The sequence below is a fragment of the Centruroides sculpturatus genome, unplaced genomic scaffold, assembly GCF_000671375.1.
Source record: "Centruroides sculpturatus isolate CEXI.00-Female unplaced genomic scaffold, Cexi_2.0 scaffold355, whole genome shotgun sequence".
Taxonomy (NCBI): domain Eukaryota; kingdom Metazoa; phylum Arthropoda; class Arachnida; order Scorpiones; family Buthidae; genus Centruroides; species Centruroides sculpturatus.
Genome location: NW_019384632.1, coordinates 110,443 through 126,445, shown reverse-complemented (window position 1 = coordinate 126,445; position 16,003 = coordinate 110,443). Strand labels below are relative to the sequence as shown.

The window sequence follows — 16,003 nt, the reverse complement described above, 5'->3', positions numbered from 1 at the left end:
GGCTGTTTGAAAGGTTTTCTTCCATAAAATTAATCGATTCTAGACTAATTTGACTCAACATTTCCAAAACACGTATAATTTTTTGGGAATAATCCGTATAAACTATGCTATAAACAAAAAATTGTAGGATTACTTACTGAGTGTGCACTGTTTGATGACACCATTGCTTAAGCTTGTTTTTGTCGCGGAGCAGCACACCAAACAGCGGGCGCATTTTCTAATAAGTTCTTTTTCTGCGAAAAATTCACTGAACTTTGGAGACATCATTAATAGAAATAATTTTTATGGCTGTTGAATAAAAAATGTTTTTTTCACAAGAAATGTATAAAATTACAGTACTGTATTAGACTTACAGTACCTAATCTATATACTGTACAGACGATAGTTAACTCAACTTATCCGCCTAAACTCTCCGTAGCGTGTAAGTAGTTTGGCTGCTCATCCACTATTGGTTCAGATTTGACCAATTGTGTCACGACATGAGTCAGTGATGATGTTTTACTGTATTTTATGAGTCTCTTTTAGCGTCTTTATACAAATACGGTTGCAATTTTTTTGCCGCGATATATGAATTTGCATTGTATGAACCTGCGTTATAGGGTGGTCTACTGTATATGTAGAAAATCAAGCCTAACTTATTCTAACAACAAATGACATTGCCAGATTAACTTCTGGATTATAATTTGGCTAATTAATGTAATAAATACTATTAAATTTGGACAGAAGATAGGAAGTTAAGCTGCCATTTTGTACTATATTTAATAATTAAATTTATTTTGAATTAAATAATTTAGACTATTCTAGAATGAAAAATCAATCTAGAATGGAATCCAAACTTGCAACTTTTGTTACTATGCAAGTGTGTAGCCAATTATGCTGCTCAGACTTCTGTTTGATCTTCCATGACAACTAATTAATGTAAGAGAGATAACCATACAGGTCATATCTAGTTTTTATATGTATGGGTATCTCTTAACCTTTTATCCACACAAACAAGAAATTTTCATGTCTGTATTTTTGGTAGTACTGGCCCTTCTGAGAATGTTTTGTACTTAAATTGATTACTTACTATTCATTAAAATTTTAATTTTTATCATAAGAATTTATAAGAATAATGGTAAAAATGCATTAATATCAAAACAATGAAATAAAGATTATCACATAATGTATCATCTAAGAAAAAATAAAATAATCAAAGTTATTCTTAATTTTTAATTATCTTAGTAAACATCTTTCAACAAATTGTAGTAAATGGAAAAGTACTTATTGCATGCAAATAAAATTCTTAGGCATATCATACACATTTCATAAGAGATAAACAATAAAAACATCATAAATGTCCTGTGTTAATGGTTTCCCACATCAGTTGTTTTTCTCTCCAAGTCCCACCAAAAACAATAGATTGAGGTTTCACTATATACAGTACATAGAAGATATACAAAGAAGCTTACTTCTCTTGGTTTGATATATGAGGTGTGACAATAAAGTTTAGTGAATGTTCCCATATATCAGATGCAGCAAATATCAGCAATGAGGGTATTGTACAATGACAATATATCTAAAAAATCTTCCAGCATTCAAAACACCAAGCCCATAACTGTTGTAGAACCATGAGCATGCACTGACAGGTCATTTAGTACAGAGGTGCCCAACCTTTTTGTTTCTCTGAACCATATTGGAAGAAGTATTCAAATTTTGGGCCACAAGTATTAATATATTATATATACTTGTGGCCCAATCCTTAAATATACTTGTATATTTAATATGTCATGATTATAGTAATAAGTATTAAAACTTTATCACGAAAAAGGCTATTTTAAAAAATTACTTCTACAGACACTTTCAATTTTTACTTAGAAATAAATAAATTCATTTATTATAAAGGAGACAAACAAAAATTTATTTGAAAAACACAAATATTTATTTTATTTGGGTCTCTAATTAATAAAAAGTGGCAAAACGTCATTTTAAAATGCATTTTTATTCAACTAATATATTTATAAATAATATGTAGCCCAAAACGTAGCCAATGCATCAAATGATATTTTTTATGCCAAACTAAAAAAGGATAGCCAAATTTGGCACAAAGTAGCCAAATCTTGTAATGCTGGAAGGAATACTAAATGAAACTGGAGTTGGGACTCAAGGGATTATAGACCCAAATGCGGGGAAAGGAGAGAAAGGACAAAAGATAAAGAAATGAGGAAGGTTGGAAAATTAAGGGTCAATATTTGCATAACAGAAGGTCTATTTAACCTTTCTTACTACTTTTTATCTTATGGCCTTCCTCTCCTTTCCCCGAATTTGAGTCTATACTCCTTTGAGTCACAACTCTAGCTTTATTTAGTATTCCTTCCTCATTCATACATTTCCAAGTATTTGAAAATATTTCCTTTCCACTCAAAATAAAATATGTATAAAGGTTTATGGCTTTGTAAAATTTCTTTTTTGAGTTTATGCTGTTGAAATAAAAAAATATAAAAAAATAAAAAGTTTGTCAGTTTTGTTTACATGTTTATTGGGCTGTATTGGAACTTGGCTTGGGCTGTGGGTTTGACACTCCTGATTTAGTGCTTACTTTCGTGAACAACAACAAAGCAAAGACTAATATCGAATTATGTTGTAAACTAGATAAAATGGTCACAGAGATGCACAAATTATTAAAAAAATCTTACAAGAATGCTGTAAGTAAAAAGTGTGTATGATTGGTTTGCATGCTTCCACTAATGAAAACAATTGTTAGATGATCAATCCAATCTTGGTCATCCTTTGACAAGCAGAAATCCTGACACTGTTGAATATGTACAACAGGTGATATCAAATGATTGTCAATTGACTGTTTGGTTGATTGTAAAAGAATTAAGAATTAACTAAGAAATAGTACATATTGTGAGACTACGAACGATGTTTTTATTTTTTCACTAACTGCGTAGTTAGTGAGGGTGACTTTCGTCGTCCGAAGGTCATCGACGAGGGACCACGATGTCATGTGACCTCCATACGTCCGAGCGACTGGGCAATAAAATGACCATATAAGGGAATAAATTTCTCTACGATGGGGGAGACTGTCATAAATCAAGAGAACTGTCAAAAAGACGTCAACAAATTCCAGGTTTTTCCCACGCTGATCGGGTATATAAAGGGGTCGGATTTTCTACTCGGGGCTGAGCCAGGGCGCTTAAGCCGAAGAAACCCCTCTGCACACCTCAAGAGCAATCGTCGGGGAAGAAACATCGACGCACGATCTTCCAGCACTCTCAGGATCTACGAAGCTCATAATCGCCGCTCCATGCAAAGGTAAAATCTTTGAATATTTTTCTATTCTCCTGATACGACGGAATTACTCCTTGAAGAGGTTAACAGAAGAAACCTCCGAGCGAACTTCGCCAAGGAAGAACTCTCTACAGATTAGGAGCGACGGAGCATACACCATAACCGGACATAGCCGCACGGCCTGAGAAGGACACCTCGGATTAGAAGACAACGATCACAGAGTGTTTTATCAACGCCCTATAATTGGAGAACGTTGCCTTCGAGGTAAATCCTTGCCATTATAATTTATCTCTCTCTAATGTGAGCTCTCTCTTGGATATATTTATATCTGGATACGCGTATGTTGTATTTAATATCTTTGTGTAAATTTTCTTAGTTGTTATTAAATGTGTTTGTTAATTTAAACCCGTGTAGTCTTTTGGACACCTGATTACGACTTTCGACTCCTCCCCACTCATATTTTTAGCCCTCCTATGCCATCCGACAACCGAGAGCGGGTTTTTCCGACCTGTGCAGATTAAGTGGTCATTAGGGTTCAACCCAGTGGCCCCCTGCTACTCACATAATCATCCTTCATGAGGATTTGAGTAAACAAAAGATCTGTTCAATTTGTGCTGAACACTATCACAGATAAGCAAAACACATGCTAATTTGATGCACTTGGAGATTTCATTAGCATATGCAATTGTGATCCATTTCTTCTGGGATTGGTCATAACAGGCACTGAGAGTTAGTTATCTGTTCAATCCCAAAATGAGATGCTAGTCAGTGGAATAGGTAGTCCCCATCCCCACCTCAACAAACAAAAAATTGTTTCCATAAATCCATGGTGAAAACAATGTTGATCACATTTTTTGAGAAGAATCATTCATAAGTAATATCCTGAAAAATAAATTGTGAATGCTGAATTCTGTGTCAAGTGCATCTGTTGTGTGTAGCTATAGTTTCACAAAACTGGTTGTTTATTTCTGCTTCATAATAACATCTCAGTGCATTCTGCTATTCTTGTGCACAAGATTTTGAGTCAATGTGGCATTATTTACTACTCTCCTGATCTTCCACTGCTTTTTTTTCTTTCCTAGACTTAAGGAGACACTAAAAGGAACTGGATTTGCAGACATCTCTGATATTCAAAAGCATGTGACAACACTTCTTAAGGTGATTGACAAAGAAGAATTCTTACAGTTTCTGCAAGCTGTACAAGCACTATCAGAAATATATTGTCTCCAGTGGAGACTATTTTGAAGGATATTTTTGATGTTTAGTAGCATACACCAAACTTTATTGTCACATCATGTATATTCTGGCATAGGATTTAGTTTCGATTTTGCTGTACAACTTTTATTTTATTTTTTATTGATATTGACAAAAAAAAGAAACATTAGTCACTTATGGATATCCAGTTTCTTTTTATAAAACAAATCCTTTGAGTATAATTTTCTGATCAGCTAGATATGATATAAATGCAATTTGTAAAAATTACTAAGAAAACAATCAAAAATTCATTTATGCTGATTGATTTCTGATTAAATCAATAGCAAGTATAGGACATTAACTGTATTAAGTATTAATTAAGAATAGATTTTTGACAAACCTTAACAAAAATAATTTGTCATTTATGCTGATTGATTTCCAGGTATTTATAAATAAAATTAAATAACATTTTATTTCTAACTACAGTAATTTTGACAATAAAAGTATATAATTGAGTGCAATTAATCTTCATAATCAATTACATAGATAAAAACATAATAAAAATTCCACATAAAAAAGTTGGAATGGCATTAGAATTATGAAAGATTGTTTGTGAAAGCACAATTATAAAGGGCTTTAAGAAATGTTTTACCAACAACTTAGACAGAACAGAGGATGATGCACTGAAATAAGAAGCAAGAATGATAGCAGTAAAAATTCTGGAGATGAAAATGAAGTATTGTTTTAATGACTATCCAAATTTTTTTTAATGCAAATTGCTAATTTTTTGCATGTAAATAAAATTAATAATATAGGATGAACTTATAAATTTTTTGAAAAAATAAGGATTTTAAAACTGATAGTCAACTTCTATTTGGACTAATATGATAATTAGTTTAGAAGGGAAAATCAGACAGAGGTCCAGGTAGCATAATTGTTGGCATTCTTACACAGAAAACAGAGTTGTGAATTTGAGTCTCACTGTAGGTTGATCTTTTCTTACAGAGTAGTCTAAATTACTTAATTTAATTCAAAATTAATTTTATTATTAAAATTAGTACAAGATAGCAACTGAACCACCTACCTACAGTCCAAATTACATAGTATTTATTACAGTAATTAGTCAAGTTCTAGCAAAAGTTAATCCAGTTTGGTGATTTAATGTTAATGCAAAAATAGATAAATTTTCTAGAAGTTTCATAAAAAAATCTTTATTGTATTGGTGTCAAATATTGTTATTTTCAAATTTTAATTCTGAATATCAGTATAAATGCGTACTTCTTTACTAAGAGAGTCTGTTAGTTGCACAAGCAAGAAACTAAGTATTTCTGAAATGACATTTTAAAGTATCATAATCCAAGTATTTCTGGGCACTATTGGATTGTATTCAAGACATTAACTTCTAAAATAACATATAAATTGCAAAAATAAACTAAAAACTAATTAAAGAATATTAATTACTATATGTTCAAGAACTTAAACTTTAATTCTTAAAAGTTCTAGTTAAAAATTTTTATCAAATTGCCAAAGGACATATTTATGATCATTTGTCTTAAACATTTGGTTTAAATTAAGTTCTAGAATGTGTGATAATTAAAGTTTCAGAGTTTTTTAGTTTATCTTTGCACTTTATGTATTAGTGTTGTAATCTATTTTTAATTATATTAAATTTCACTTTAGCAAATTCTCTCTCAAAATCATATAGCTTCTTGCTTTTGAACTCTACAGGAGGATGAAGAATTATAAAATATTTGCATTTGCATATTTTTAAAGGTCATTTTAAAAATTATTTATTTAATCGAAATTTATTATATTAGTTTATTAAATAAAATGTTCAATTCATTAAGTCATTAAATTTATTATTATTATTTAAATTTTAGGTTGTGGCCAGAGCCGATCCTCACATAGGACTTTTACACAGAGGGACAGAAAAATTAATTGAGTATAAAACTTATACTCAAGCTCTGCCTTATTTTGACAGATTAGATTATGTTTCAATGATGTGTAATGAAGAATGTTATTCCTTAGCAATTGAAAAGCTATTAAATATTGACATCCCTGTTCGTGCAAAATATATTAGAGGTAATTACAAAATATATATACAGTTGAATCTGTCTATGTAGCATCTTAAGGAAATGAGAAAAATTCAAAATAAACAGGTTTCAAGATATAGAGGTTCCTACACAGTAAACAGTAATAGATTTAAGTGGAAGTACAGTAATTTATTAAATCAATAGCAAGTATAGAACATACCTGTATTAAGTATTAATTAAGAATAGATTTTTGACAAACCTTAACAGAAATAATTTGTCAATAGTTTCTAATGCCTGACTTTCTTCAACAAATAAAATACAAGCCAAAATTGTAGCCAATCAGAGAAAAACTGTATTAATTGCAGCTATGTACTCTGTTGCAAGAGATGTTTCTCAACTATAGTTTATATCATCAAAATGTAGTCACGGCTTTGAAACTGTAATTGACACTTCAGTCCATAATTTGACATATAGAGGTTTTGGAAGAAAATTATTTGAGATAAACATGGAAAAATATATTAAATTTATGTTGAAAATGCAGGGGAAAAAATAAATTTTGAGATAAACATGTTCAACCATATATATATATATATATATATATTTTTTTTTTTTAATTGTATAATTTATAGTTTATAATAAGTAATTGTTTAGAATGTTTAGTATTTAATTTTTGGACTATTTTATCTCTTGAAGTTGAGCCAGGAAGGCTCTAAATCAGTGATTCCCAAACTTTTTGTCCCACAGCCCCTTGGTTCCATAAACTGATACTCAATGCCCCACACCATACCCCAACACTCTTAACCCATTATTTTTGTGTGAGAAAGTATGGAATATTCTTAGAAAAACTTTTCTATGAACCTCATACTTTGTCCTTACCGTACATTGTTCTCCATATCCAGAAACCATTAAACACAATACTTCTTAACTGTTTTAATGGATGAAAGAGACCATTTGACTCCAGCACCTCCCTGCTGCTAGTTTGTTTCTTATAACCCCTCCTAAGTTTATTCACTGCCCCTTTGGGAATTACTGCTCTAAATTATGTTGTTATGAACATGTAAAAAATTTACTACAATAAAACTCAGTTGGTTAGTTAATATTTATTTTTTTATTTTTTAGTGTTGTTTGCAGAAATCACAAGAATATTAAATCATATTATGGCTGTTGGTACCCATGCTTTAGACATTGGTGCACTAACTCCATTTTTTTGGTTGTTTGAAGAACGAGAAAAAGTAATTAATTATACATTGTCTTTAATCTTAAAATATTTTTTATTTGTAAAATCAATATATATATATATATTTACTTCTTTTTATGAAATATTTACAATTTTATAAAAAAAAGTTGGCAATATAACTGCAGATTTCAGTTAACTTAATGCTTTTGAGGAAAGTTTTGATCAATAAATTTTAATATTAATGTAATATTGTATAATATAAAAATGTAATGATTAATTTGAATTATTATTTAATACTTTATAATTTTATTTTCAGAAATAGAGCATTTTAATGAACAATGATTTTCTTTGATTTTCAGCTAATGGAATTTTATGAGAGAGTGTCAGGAGCTCGTATGCATGCAGCTTATGTTAGACCAGGTGGAGTTTCCCAGGATCTTCCAATTGGATTACTAGATGATATATATGAATGGGCTGAGAAATTTGGTCAACGAATTGATGAAGTTGAAGATTTATTAACAAATAATAGAATATGGAAACAGCGCACAATTGATATTGGAATAGTATCTGCTGAAGATGCTTTGAACTATGGTTTCAGGTAAATGCATTTTTGCATTTTTTATATTATAAAAGTTTTTTCATTTACATATTTCTAACATTTATTATTTCTTGAGATTGAGTTCTAAAGTGAGGCATTATTCTCTTAAATGCCAGATCATATATGGCACATTAGACTGTGTATTTGCTGCTGATGTTTTGATGGGAGGTTCTTCATTATTCCTTCCCATAGTTTGTATTTAGTCCCTTTTGACTTTCATGTTTTTCCACTTTTGAAGAAATGCACATATGTGGTTGCAATTTTGTTTTTGATGATAAAGTGATATCTGTCATTGCTGGTAGACTGTACAACAGGGAATTTTTTGAGGATGGGATGAAAAAGTAAAATGCCTGAACAGACTGTGTTTTTTTGTTAAAAAATAGAATATTGCTTACAGATAAATTCTGTACATATTTATTTCTACAACAAATTTGTTTATTTGCTTTGTAAAGTTACTTTTTGATCACTTCATATAGAAGTAAATAAATTGTTTGTATCTTCATAATTGTCACTTCATAATTATCTCTTAGCAAATGGCATTATTGACAATCAATAGTTGCTTTGACTGAAATTTTAAACAACTTTTTAAGTCATTTTTGTTAATGAAGATAAAACTGGAAAATGAAAGAATACAAAATACAGTAACAGAAATTCTTTCATGTTATTACGTACACATTTATGATCTCAGCCATTGCTGAAAGTAAAAAATTGTTTTTACATGTTTTACATATTGAGGCAAATAAAAAGCCTGCAAGTAAAGGTCAACTCCACTGTAAGACTGCTTGTTTTTGAGGTGTGAAAAGAATGATGAAAGATGAAGAATCCTTGTGTTTTCTTCTATTAATTTAAAAAAAATTTATTTAAACTTGTAAATTTTTAAAATAGAAATTGTTTCAGTTAAACAAAAATTGGTTAACACACAAAAACCTGCCTATAGATTTTGCTACATAACTTGGAATAAGTTTTAATTTTCAACAGTACTGTTTTAATATTAGAATGTAGTTAAAAATTCTTTTTCCCTATTCAGTGGCATATTTTTCCTTTAAATTGTTATATCATTATTCTGTTTTTTAAATATTACATCACTTACATCATATATAAGCATTTATTAAAATGTTTGCATAAATTTCTATATTTTTAGTTAACATTCAATCAATATTATTTGTTTTAGTTTATACAGTAGATCCCTCTATAAAACTGTTTCCTATAGTTATGATTCCTATAAAAATTGTGGCATTATCCGTAAACAACGGTAAAAATAACTCCTATAATACGTAAAACGTCATCGGGCAGCCGAACTACTTACCCGCCGTCCGTAGCGCCACGCTACGGAGAGATTTATATCGTCTGGACAGTATTATATAAATTATATATAAATTAGGTACTGTACATATAATTATATATTAATTATATATAAATTAGGTACTGTATATATAATTATATATTAACTTAATTTATTGTAACTTTATTATAATTAAATATATATTTTTCGCCGTCTAGCGTCACGCTACGGCGAGTTAGGCGACCTATCGTCTGTTTAGTACTGTAATTTTATACATTTCTTGTGAAAGAAACATTTCTTATTTAACGGCCATAAAAATTATTTATATTAATGATGTCTCCAAAGGTCAACGAAGTTTTCGCAGAAAAATAATATCAGAAATCGCGGCCGCAATTTGATGCGCTGTTCCGCGACGAAACCAAGCTTTAGCAACGAGCGTAGTCAAAGGGTACACACTCGGTAAGTAATCCTACAATTTTTTGTTTATAACGTAGTTTATACGGATTATTTTAAAAAAAATATACGTATTTTGGAAATGTTGAGTCGAATTAGTCTAGAATCGATTAATTTTATGAAAGAAAACCTTTCAAACAGCCGTAGTCCGTAAACTATGATTCCTACAAAATTGATTCATAAAGAACGGAACGTATCTACCGTCTTATAGGGGGATCTACTGTACTTGCAACTTACTGATATCATTTCTTTTCAAAAATCACTGATCATGTAAATGAATTGTTAAGATCCAAATTAAAATTGTTACATTCATTGTCTAATGCAAATTGTTGATTTATCACAAATGTTTGAATGTATCTGATATTTGTATAAATATATCTAATTTATATGAAATGAAACTTTTGTTTCATACAATGCAAATCAAATTTAGTACAGATAACTGAACAGAAACTATATTTATGTATTTGTTTTCTGAACAGATAGCTGCAGATGAAAACATACAGAGTTAAATTAGTCAGATATTATAGATTCATTATTTTACTATAGTAATATGTACTCATGTATTTTTAGTGGTGTAATGCTTCGAGGTTCAGGAATCAAATGGGATCTTCGTAAAACACAACCATATGAAGTTTATGATAAGCTTCAGTTTGAAGTTCCAGTAGGTGTAAAGGGAGATTGTTACGACCGGTAAGGATCTTAATTTGATATAAACGTCCTATTTAGTATATGCATTTATATAATATAAATTATTTTGTGATGGATTTAGATATTTGTGTCGTGTTGAAGAAATGCGTCAAAGTCTTAATATAATTGACCAGTGTTTAAATCAAATGCCAGCAGGTGAAATAAAAGTAGATGATCATAAGATAGTTCCACCAAAAAGAGAAGAAATGAAAGTGAGTTTAATTCTTTTACTATTTGTTTGATTTTACTTTATTTAAATATTTGATTTTTGATGAAAATTTTACTGTTTTATACTGAAATTGACTTGGAATATTTATTGAAATGTCTTACAATACTTTAGTTATCTTTTTCAATTTCTGATTGGCTGTACAGTTGTTATTACTGTACTATCTAATCTTTTTACTATGATTAAAAAAGGTTTGAAAATTTTATCTAAAGTAATGAAAAAAGAATTAGATAAATTTTTCTGATTTAAAGGCCTTTTATTTTGTATTATCTGCATTTTAAACTAATTTTAGTTTTCTTTTGTAATAAATATTTTAATCTTTTCTACTAAGTTGAAGTAAATATTGTTAAAATAAACTTCACTTTAATAGTGATTCTAAGCAGTGTCAGTTTGTTGACCAAATGGTATTTTGCCATTTTATAGTAAAGTTATTGTGTAATAAAAATAGAAAAAAACATCATATCAAATTAAAGGAAATTAGTGAAATATATGTCCATGTTGTCAATTATTATAGTTTGTAAGCTGTAAGAATTGTACCAAATGTTGTAAAGTTGAGATAAGTGTGAGTTAGCAAATGCAGATATCAAAGCAGCTAAAGCATTCCTGTAGAATTCCAAGCCATTGTGAATATCCTGAGGATTTTACTTCCAATGTATATGAAACAAGACTATATTGGAAGAGAATGCCTTTCAGGACCTTTATTGTCTGCAATAATATTTAAAGTTTCCAAGGATAGACTAACACTCCTACTTGGTGCTAATATTTCAAGAATTTTTAAATTGGACCCAGTGTTAGTCTATCACTCAGAAACAACACTTCATGCATTGAAAGAGTTAAGATAGCTAGTATCTATCTATTATATCTATGAATGTTTTTCTTTTTACCTAATCTAAACAGACTAAGTTAATTAAGCCAAATAGGTCTTATTAAATATTTGAATAATTAATAAATGTCTTTTATTAACATTTGCACAATGATTGCATTGTGGTCGGTTTGATAAACCATATTTGCTTGACAAATGTTGTTCGAAATAATGTTTTGAAATTTGAACTAATAAATTTTAATATTTTCCTAACTTTTATAATATAAGTTATGACTGTAATAAATTTGTTTTCAAAAACTTTAGTAACTGAGAATTTCACAATTTTAAAATAATTTTTATTGTATAATTAAGTCATCTATGGAAGCATTGATACATCACTTCAAGTTATTTACTGAAGGTTATCAAGTACCACCTGGTGCTACATATACAGCAGTAGAAGCACCAAAGGTAATTTTGTTTTCCCATTATTATTATTATTATTATTATACATTAATATTATCGTATATCTCGACAGATAAGACGACCTTCAGATAATACAAGGTATAAATTTTCATCGAAGTTTTATAGTTTTAGCATATATCTGTCCTATAAGATGACCCCCAAACTATCAACGGCCTATGAATTTAGTTTAGATCAGTGATCATCATCTGAATAATAATACTGTATAGCGTATATGGAATTAAGTCCTATTTGTAATTTTTCGAATGAACAAATTATATTTTCTTGCATCAGCACTGCCTTGAGATTGTTGCAAACATTGGCACTGATTCGGCATTCGGGTAATGACCTCGACTATTCACAAAAACGTTGTATGGGCTGTTCTATTTTATGTTCATACCCTACTCTCTTCTAGTAAATAATTATGGTTTGTCTGTTTTTTATAATGGTTTTAATTTATATAAATTTCAATCTAATTTTTTTTGTATCTGTCCTATAAGATGACCCCGGATTTTGGAGGCCTTTTTTTATGATCCAATTATTGTCTTATCTACTGAGATATGCAGTATGTATTTCATAATTTAATATTAAGTTTGTTTTTAATTTATTGTAATGAATAGATACTGTTTTTACTGATATTAAAAGTGTAAAATTAATTTTTTAAACAGTTAAATAGATGGCCAAGTGGCCTAGTTTGCAGCCTACTGCTCTGGGGGCCTGGGATCGAATCTGGATGGGTCGAAAAATCCCCAGGAAGTTTTCGGGGGGTGGTCTGTTCAGATATGTCAGGTCCTGTCCCTCACCACCCAGCTGCTCTATTGTGGGCCTTGCTGAACCTGCAATGGGCTTGCTAAAAAAGAGACCCTTTTAGTGCCCACAGGGCAGAGAGTTAAAAAATAAATAAAGAAAGAAAAAACAGTAACTAAGAAATGTAGTAAGTGGTAGAATATAACACAAAGAAGAAAGTATGGTAAGAATAGAATTAGACAGCCTAGGGGAAGTAAAAGAACCAAGTGAACATTACTGGGGAGCACAAACTCAACGTTGTTTAGAAAATTTCAAAATTGGTACAGAAAGAATGCCAGAGCCTCTGATTAGGGGGCATTAACAATAGTAAAATTTGCGGCAGTGCATGCATGTTAACATGAAATATGGCTCTATTAGTGAGAAAGTAGGAAATGCTATCTGCGCAGCCACAAAGGAGATAATACATGGTAAGTTCAATAATGAATATCTGCTTGTTGTTTGGCAGACAGGATCTGCCAAAATAAGATTAATGTCTTGTCTACAAGTTCTGACATGTTCAGTGAACATTTTTTTCCTTTAATCTACAGAAGGAATCATCCATCATGTTTTTCTGTGATGCATGTGACAGATTATAGAGAAATGTAGTTTTTATGTCTTCATCAAAGTGAAATTGTATTTGAAATTTTAGAAATTATATGGAAAATTTATGGATAGCATGCATTTCTCTATGAAAGATGTTTGAGTGGTTTAACACACTTCTTTATAGTTCTTTAAACACGAAATCTGCCAAAATCGGCTTTATTCATTCAAAATGAAAAAGTTGTTTGACTTGTTTTGCTGTACAAGTTTCCCTTATCACCTGAGGGGTAAAAACAATTTAGTCTTTAGCTACATAATAAAAAAAAAGTTTTCAGAACTTAAGAGTTAAGTGGTTCCAAGAAAACCAAGAATAATTTTTCTGTCAGAAAATATTTTTTAGGGCAGTATTTTTCTTATCTTAGGGATGTCAAATGCAATTGATTGGTCAATTTACATTAAAACCTCACTTATAGGGCCTTTTTCAGGGTATACAATTTCTGGCCACAAGTGAGGTAGTCACCTAACTGGGGTTATGAAAAAATTGACATACATATCTGTATTGGAGTACTAAATCATGTTAAATGTTATCTCAACAAACTGTTCCAAAACTATAGTAATGTTCTTTAGAAAAATGTTTTTCAGTTGCCAAATCCTATTTCCTCTTCCACCTCTTTCCTGAACTGAAAATGTGGCTAGGAGGGCAAAGGTTCGAGAGTAATGATTTTCAAAACAATGTTAAGGCCCATCTCAAGTTACTGGTAGCAACATTCTATGAAGAGGGTATTGCAAAGCTCATCCACAGATATGACAAATGCCTCAATCTTCACGGTGATTATGTCAAAAAGTAACCATGTTTGTACCTAACTTTTGGTAATAAATTAATTTTGTTATTTACGCTTGTCTTTGTTTTATGGACCATTGGAGGTTGGAAAAAACTGTTTTTGTAAATAAAAATAATAAACTGAATACAGTAAAATCCTATAAATGTACTGTTAAGTTGTTTATAGATAGATCATACAAGAATGCTAGTGCTAGTGCTAGAAGTGGTCTCTATTTGCAACCGTTCTGGAAAGATGAGTAGCTAAAGTTGGTTTTGTCTCTGGCACAGTTTTCATTGAGCTGGCACTGTCCTTCAACAACAAGTTGAATGACAATTGTTTTTGATAATTAATTTGTAGTTATTGCTTAATGTCTGAAATGCTTTGTTTATGCAAGTAAATTTTCTCTAATTTACAGCCTTTAATTTACTGTAGATTGAGATTGAAAACTTATTTAAGTAACTGATTCAATAAATTAGAAATTTTATAATTAATACTTTTCAGGGAGAATTTGGGGTGTATTTAATATCTGATGGCAGCAGTAGACCTTACAGATGTAAAATTAAGGCTCCTGGATTTGCTCATTTGGTAAATACAATATTGTCTTTACAATAATGTTTTTATTATTTAGGAAAGTTAAAAATATTGTTTACACTCTTCAAGTATTAATAAAAATTATTTAAATTTATTTCAGGCTGCCATAGATCATATTGGAAAAAGGCATCTGCTTGCAGATATAGTTGCAATTATTGGTATAGTAATTCTTATATATACAGTATTTTAAGGTTTTAAAAGCTGTACATTATAGTAATTATGATTTCCTTTTTTTTTACAGGCACATTGGATGTTGTGTTTGGAGAGATTGATCGCTGAATGCTTGAGTTAATTAATTTTGTTTATTTAAAGCTGTATAGAAATCAATAGTGTTATAAACTTTAATAAAAACTTGTACAAAGATTAAAGTTTTAATCTGGATAAGAAATCATTTTTTTAAAGTTTCTTTTTTTCATTTGTTTTTGACAATATGAAATTTGACATTTGAAAACATTTTCATGTGGATAATCTGCAGAAAATTGCTAGAACAGATATAAAACCTTCACGTAATCCAAACCACTTTTAACGATACAATGGTACTTCAGGATACGAACGCCCCAGCATACGAAATTTTCAGGATACGACATGAAATTCGAACATATTTTTGCTCCACGATACGAACAAAAACTCACCATACGACGTTACATTAGTTCGCAGCGCCATTTTTTTTTATTAACTTCTGTTCATCGGTCTCAGTCCGCGTGTTTGCTTCGTCGTGGAAGAATCTCGCTCGATGAAGGCAATCTTGAGATATCAGAAAGTGATTGATTTTATTGAAAATAAACATCCCGAAAAGATTCACACCGGCCGTATTGCTGCTCGGAGTAATGACATTTGCCTAAGTCATTTTAGAAACATTTTAGAAACATTTTAAAAAGGCAAAGGCAAACCTCTTTGGATAGATATTTTACCAAGCGACCTCTATCCAGTGAAAGCGCTGGTGGAAGTGAAGGAAAGAAAGCAAAAAGCAGTGAATAAAAAGTAAAAAATATATATATAAAACAACACTAATTTTTTAAAATCTTTTCTAAATTATTGTTACATTATGTAAGTTAAGTTTTAGTATCATTTCCCTTCTCCC

At 30.2% G+C, this 16,003-nt stretch overlaps 1 protein-coding gene across 1 annotated transcript; it reads left to right on the top strand.

Moving 5' to 3' along the window:
- Window positions 1-6,329: 6,329 nt before the first annotated feature.
- Window positions 6,330-15,303, top strand: LOC111625795 (NADH dehydrogenase [ubiquinone] iron-sulfur protein 2, mitochondrial-like). Its single transcript, XM_023369023.1, has 9 exons — window positions 6,330-6,549; window positions 7,620-7,732; window positions 8,037-8,275; window positions 10,581-10,700; window positions 10,780-10,909; window positions 12,098-12,193; window positions 14,833-14,916; window positions 15,023-15,080; window positions 15,164-15,303. The coding sequence occupies exons 1-9, from the start codon at window positions 6,465-6,467 to the stop codon at window positions 15,199-15,201; spliced, it is 963 nt and encodes a 320-aa protein (XP_023224791.1). The 5' UTR covers window positions 6,330-6,464; the 3' UTR covers window positions 15,202-15,303.
- Window positions 15,304-16,003: the final 700 nt, after the last annotated feature.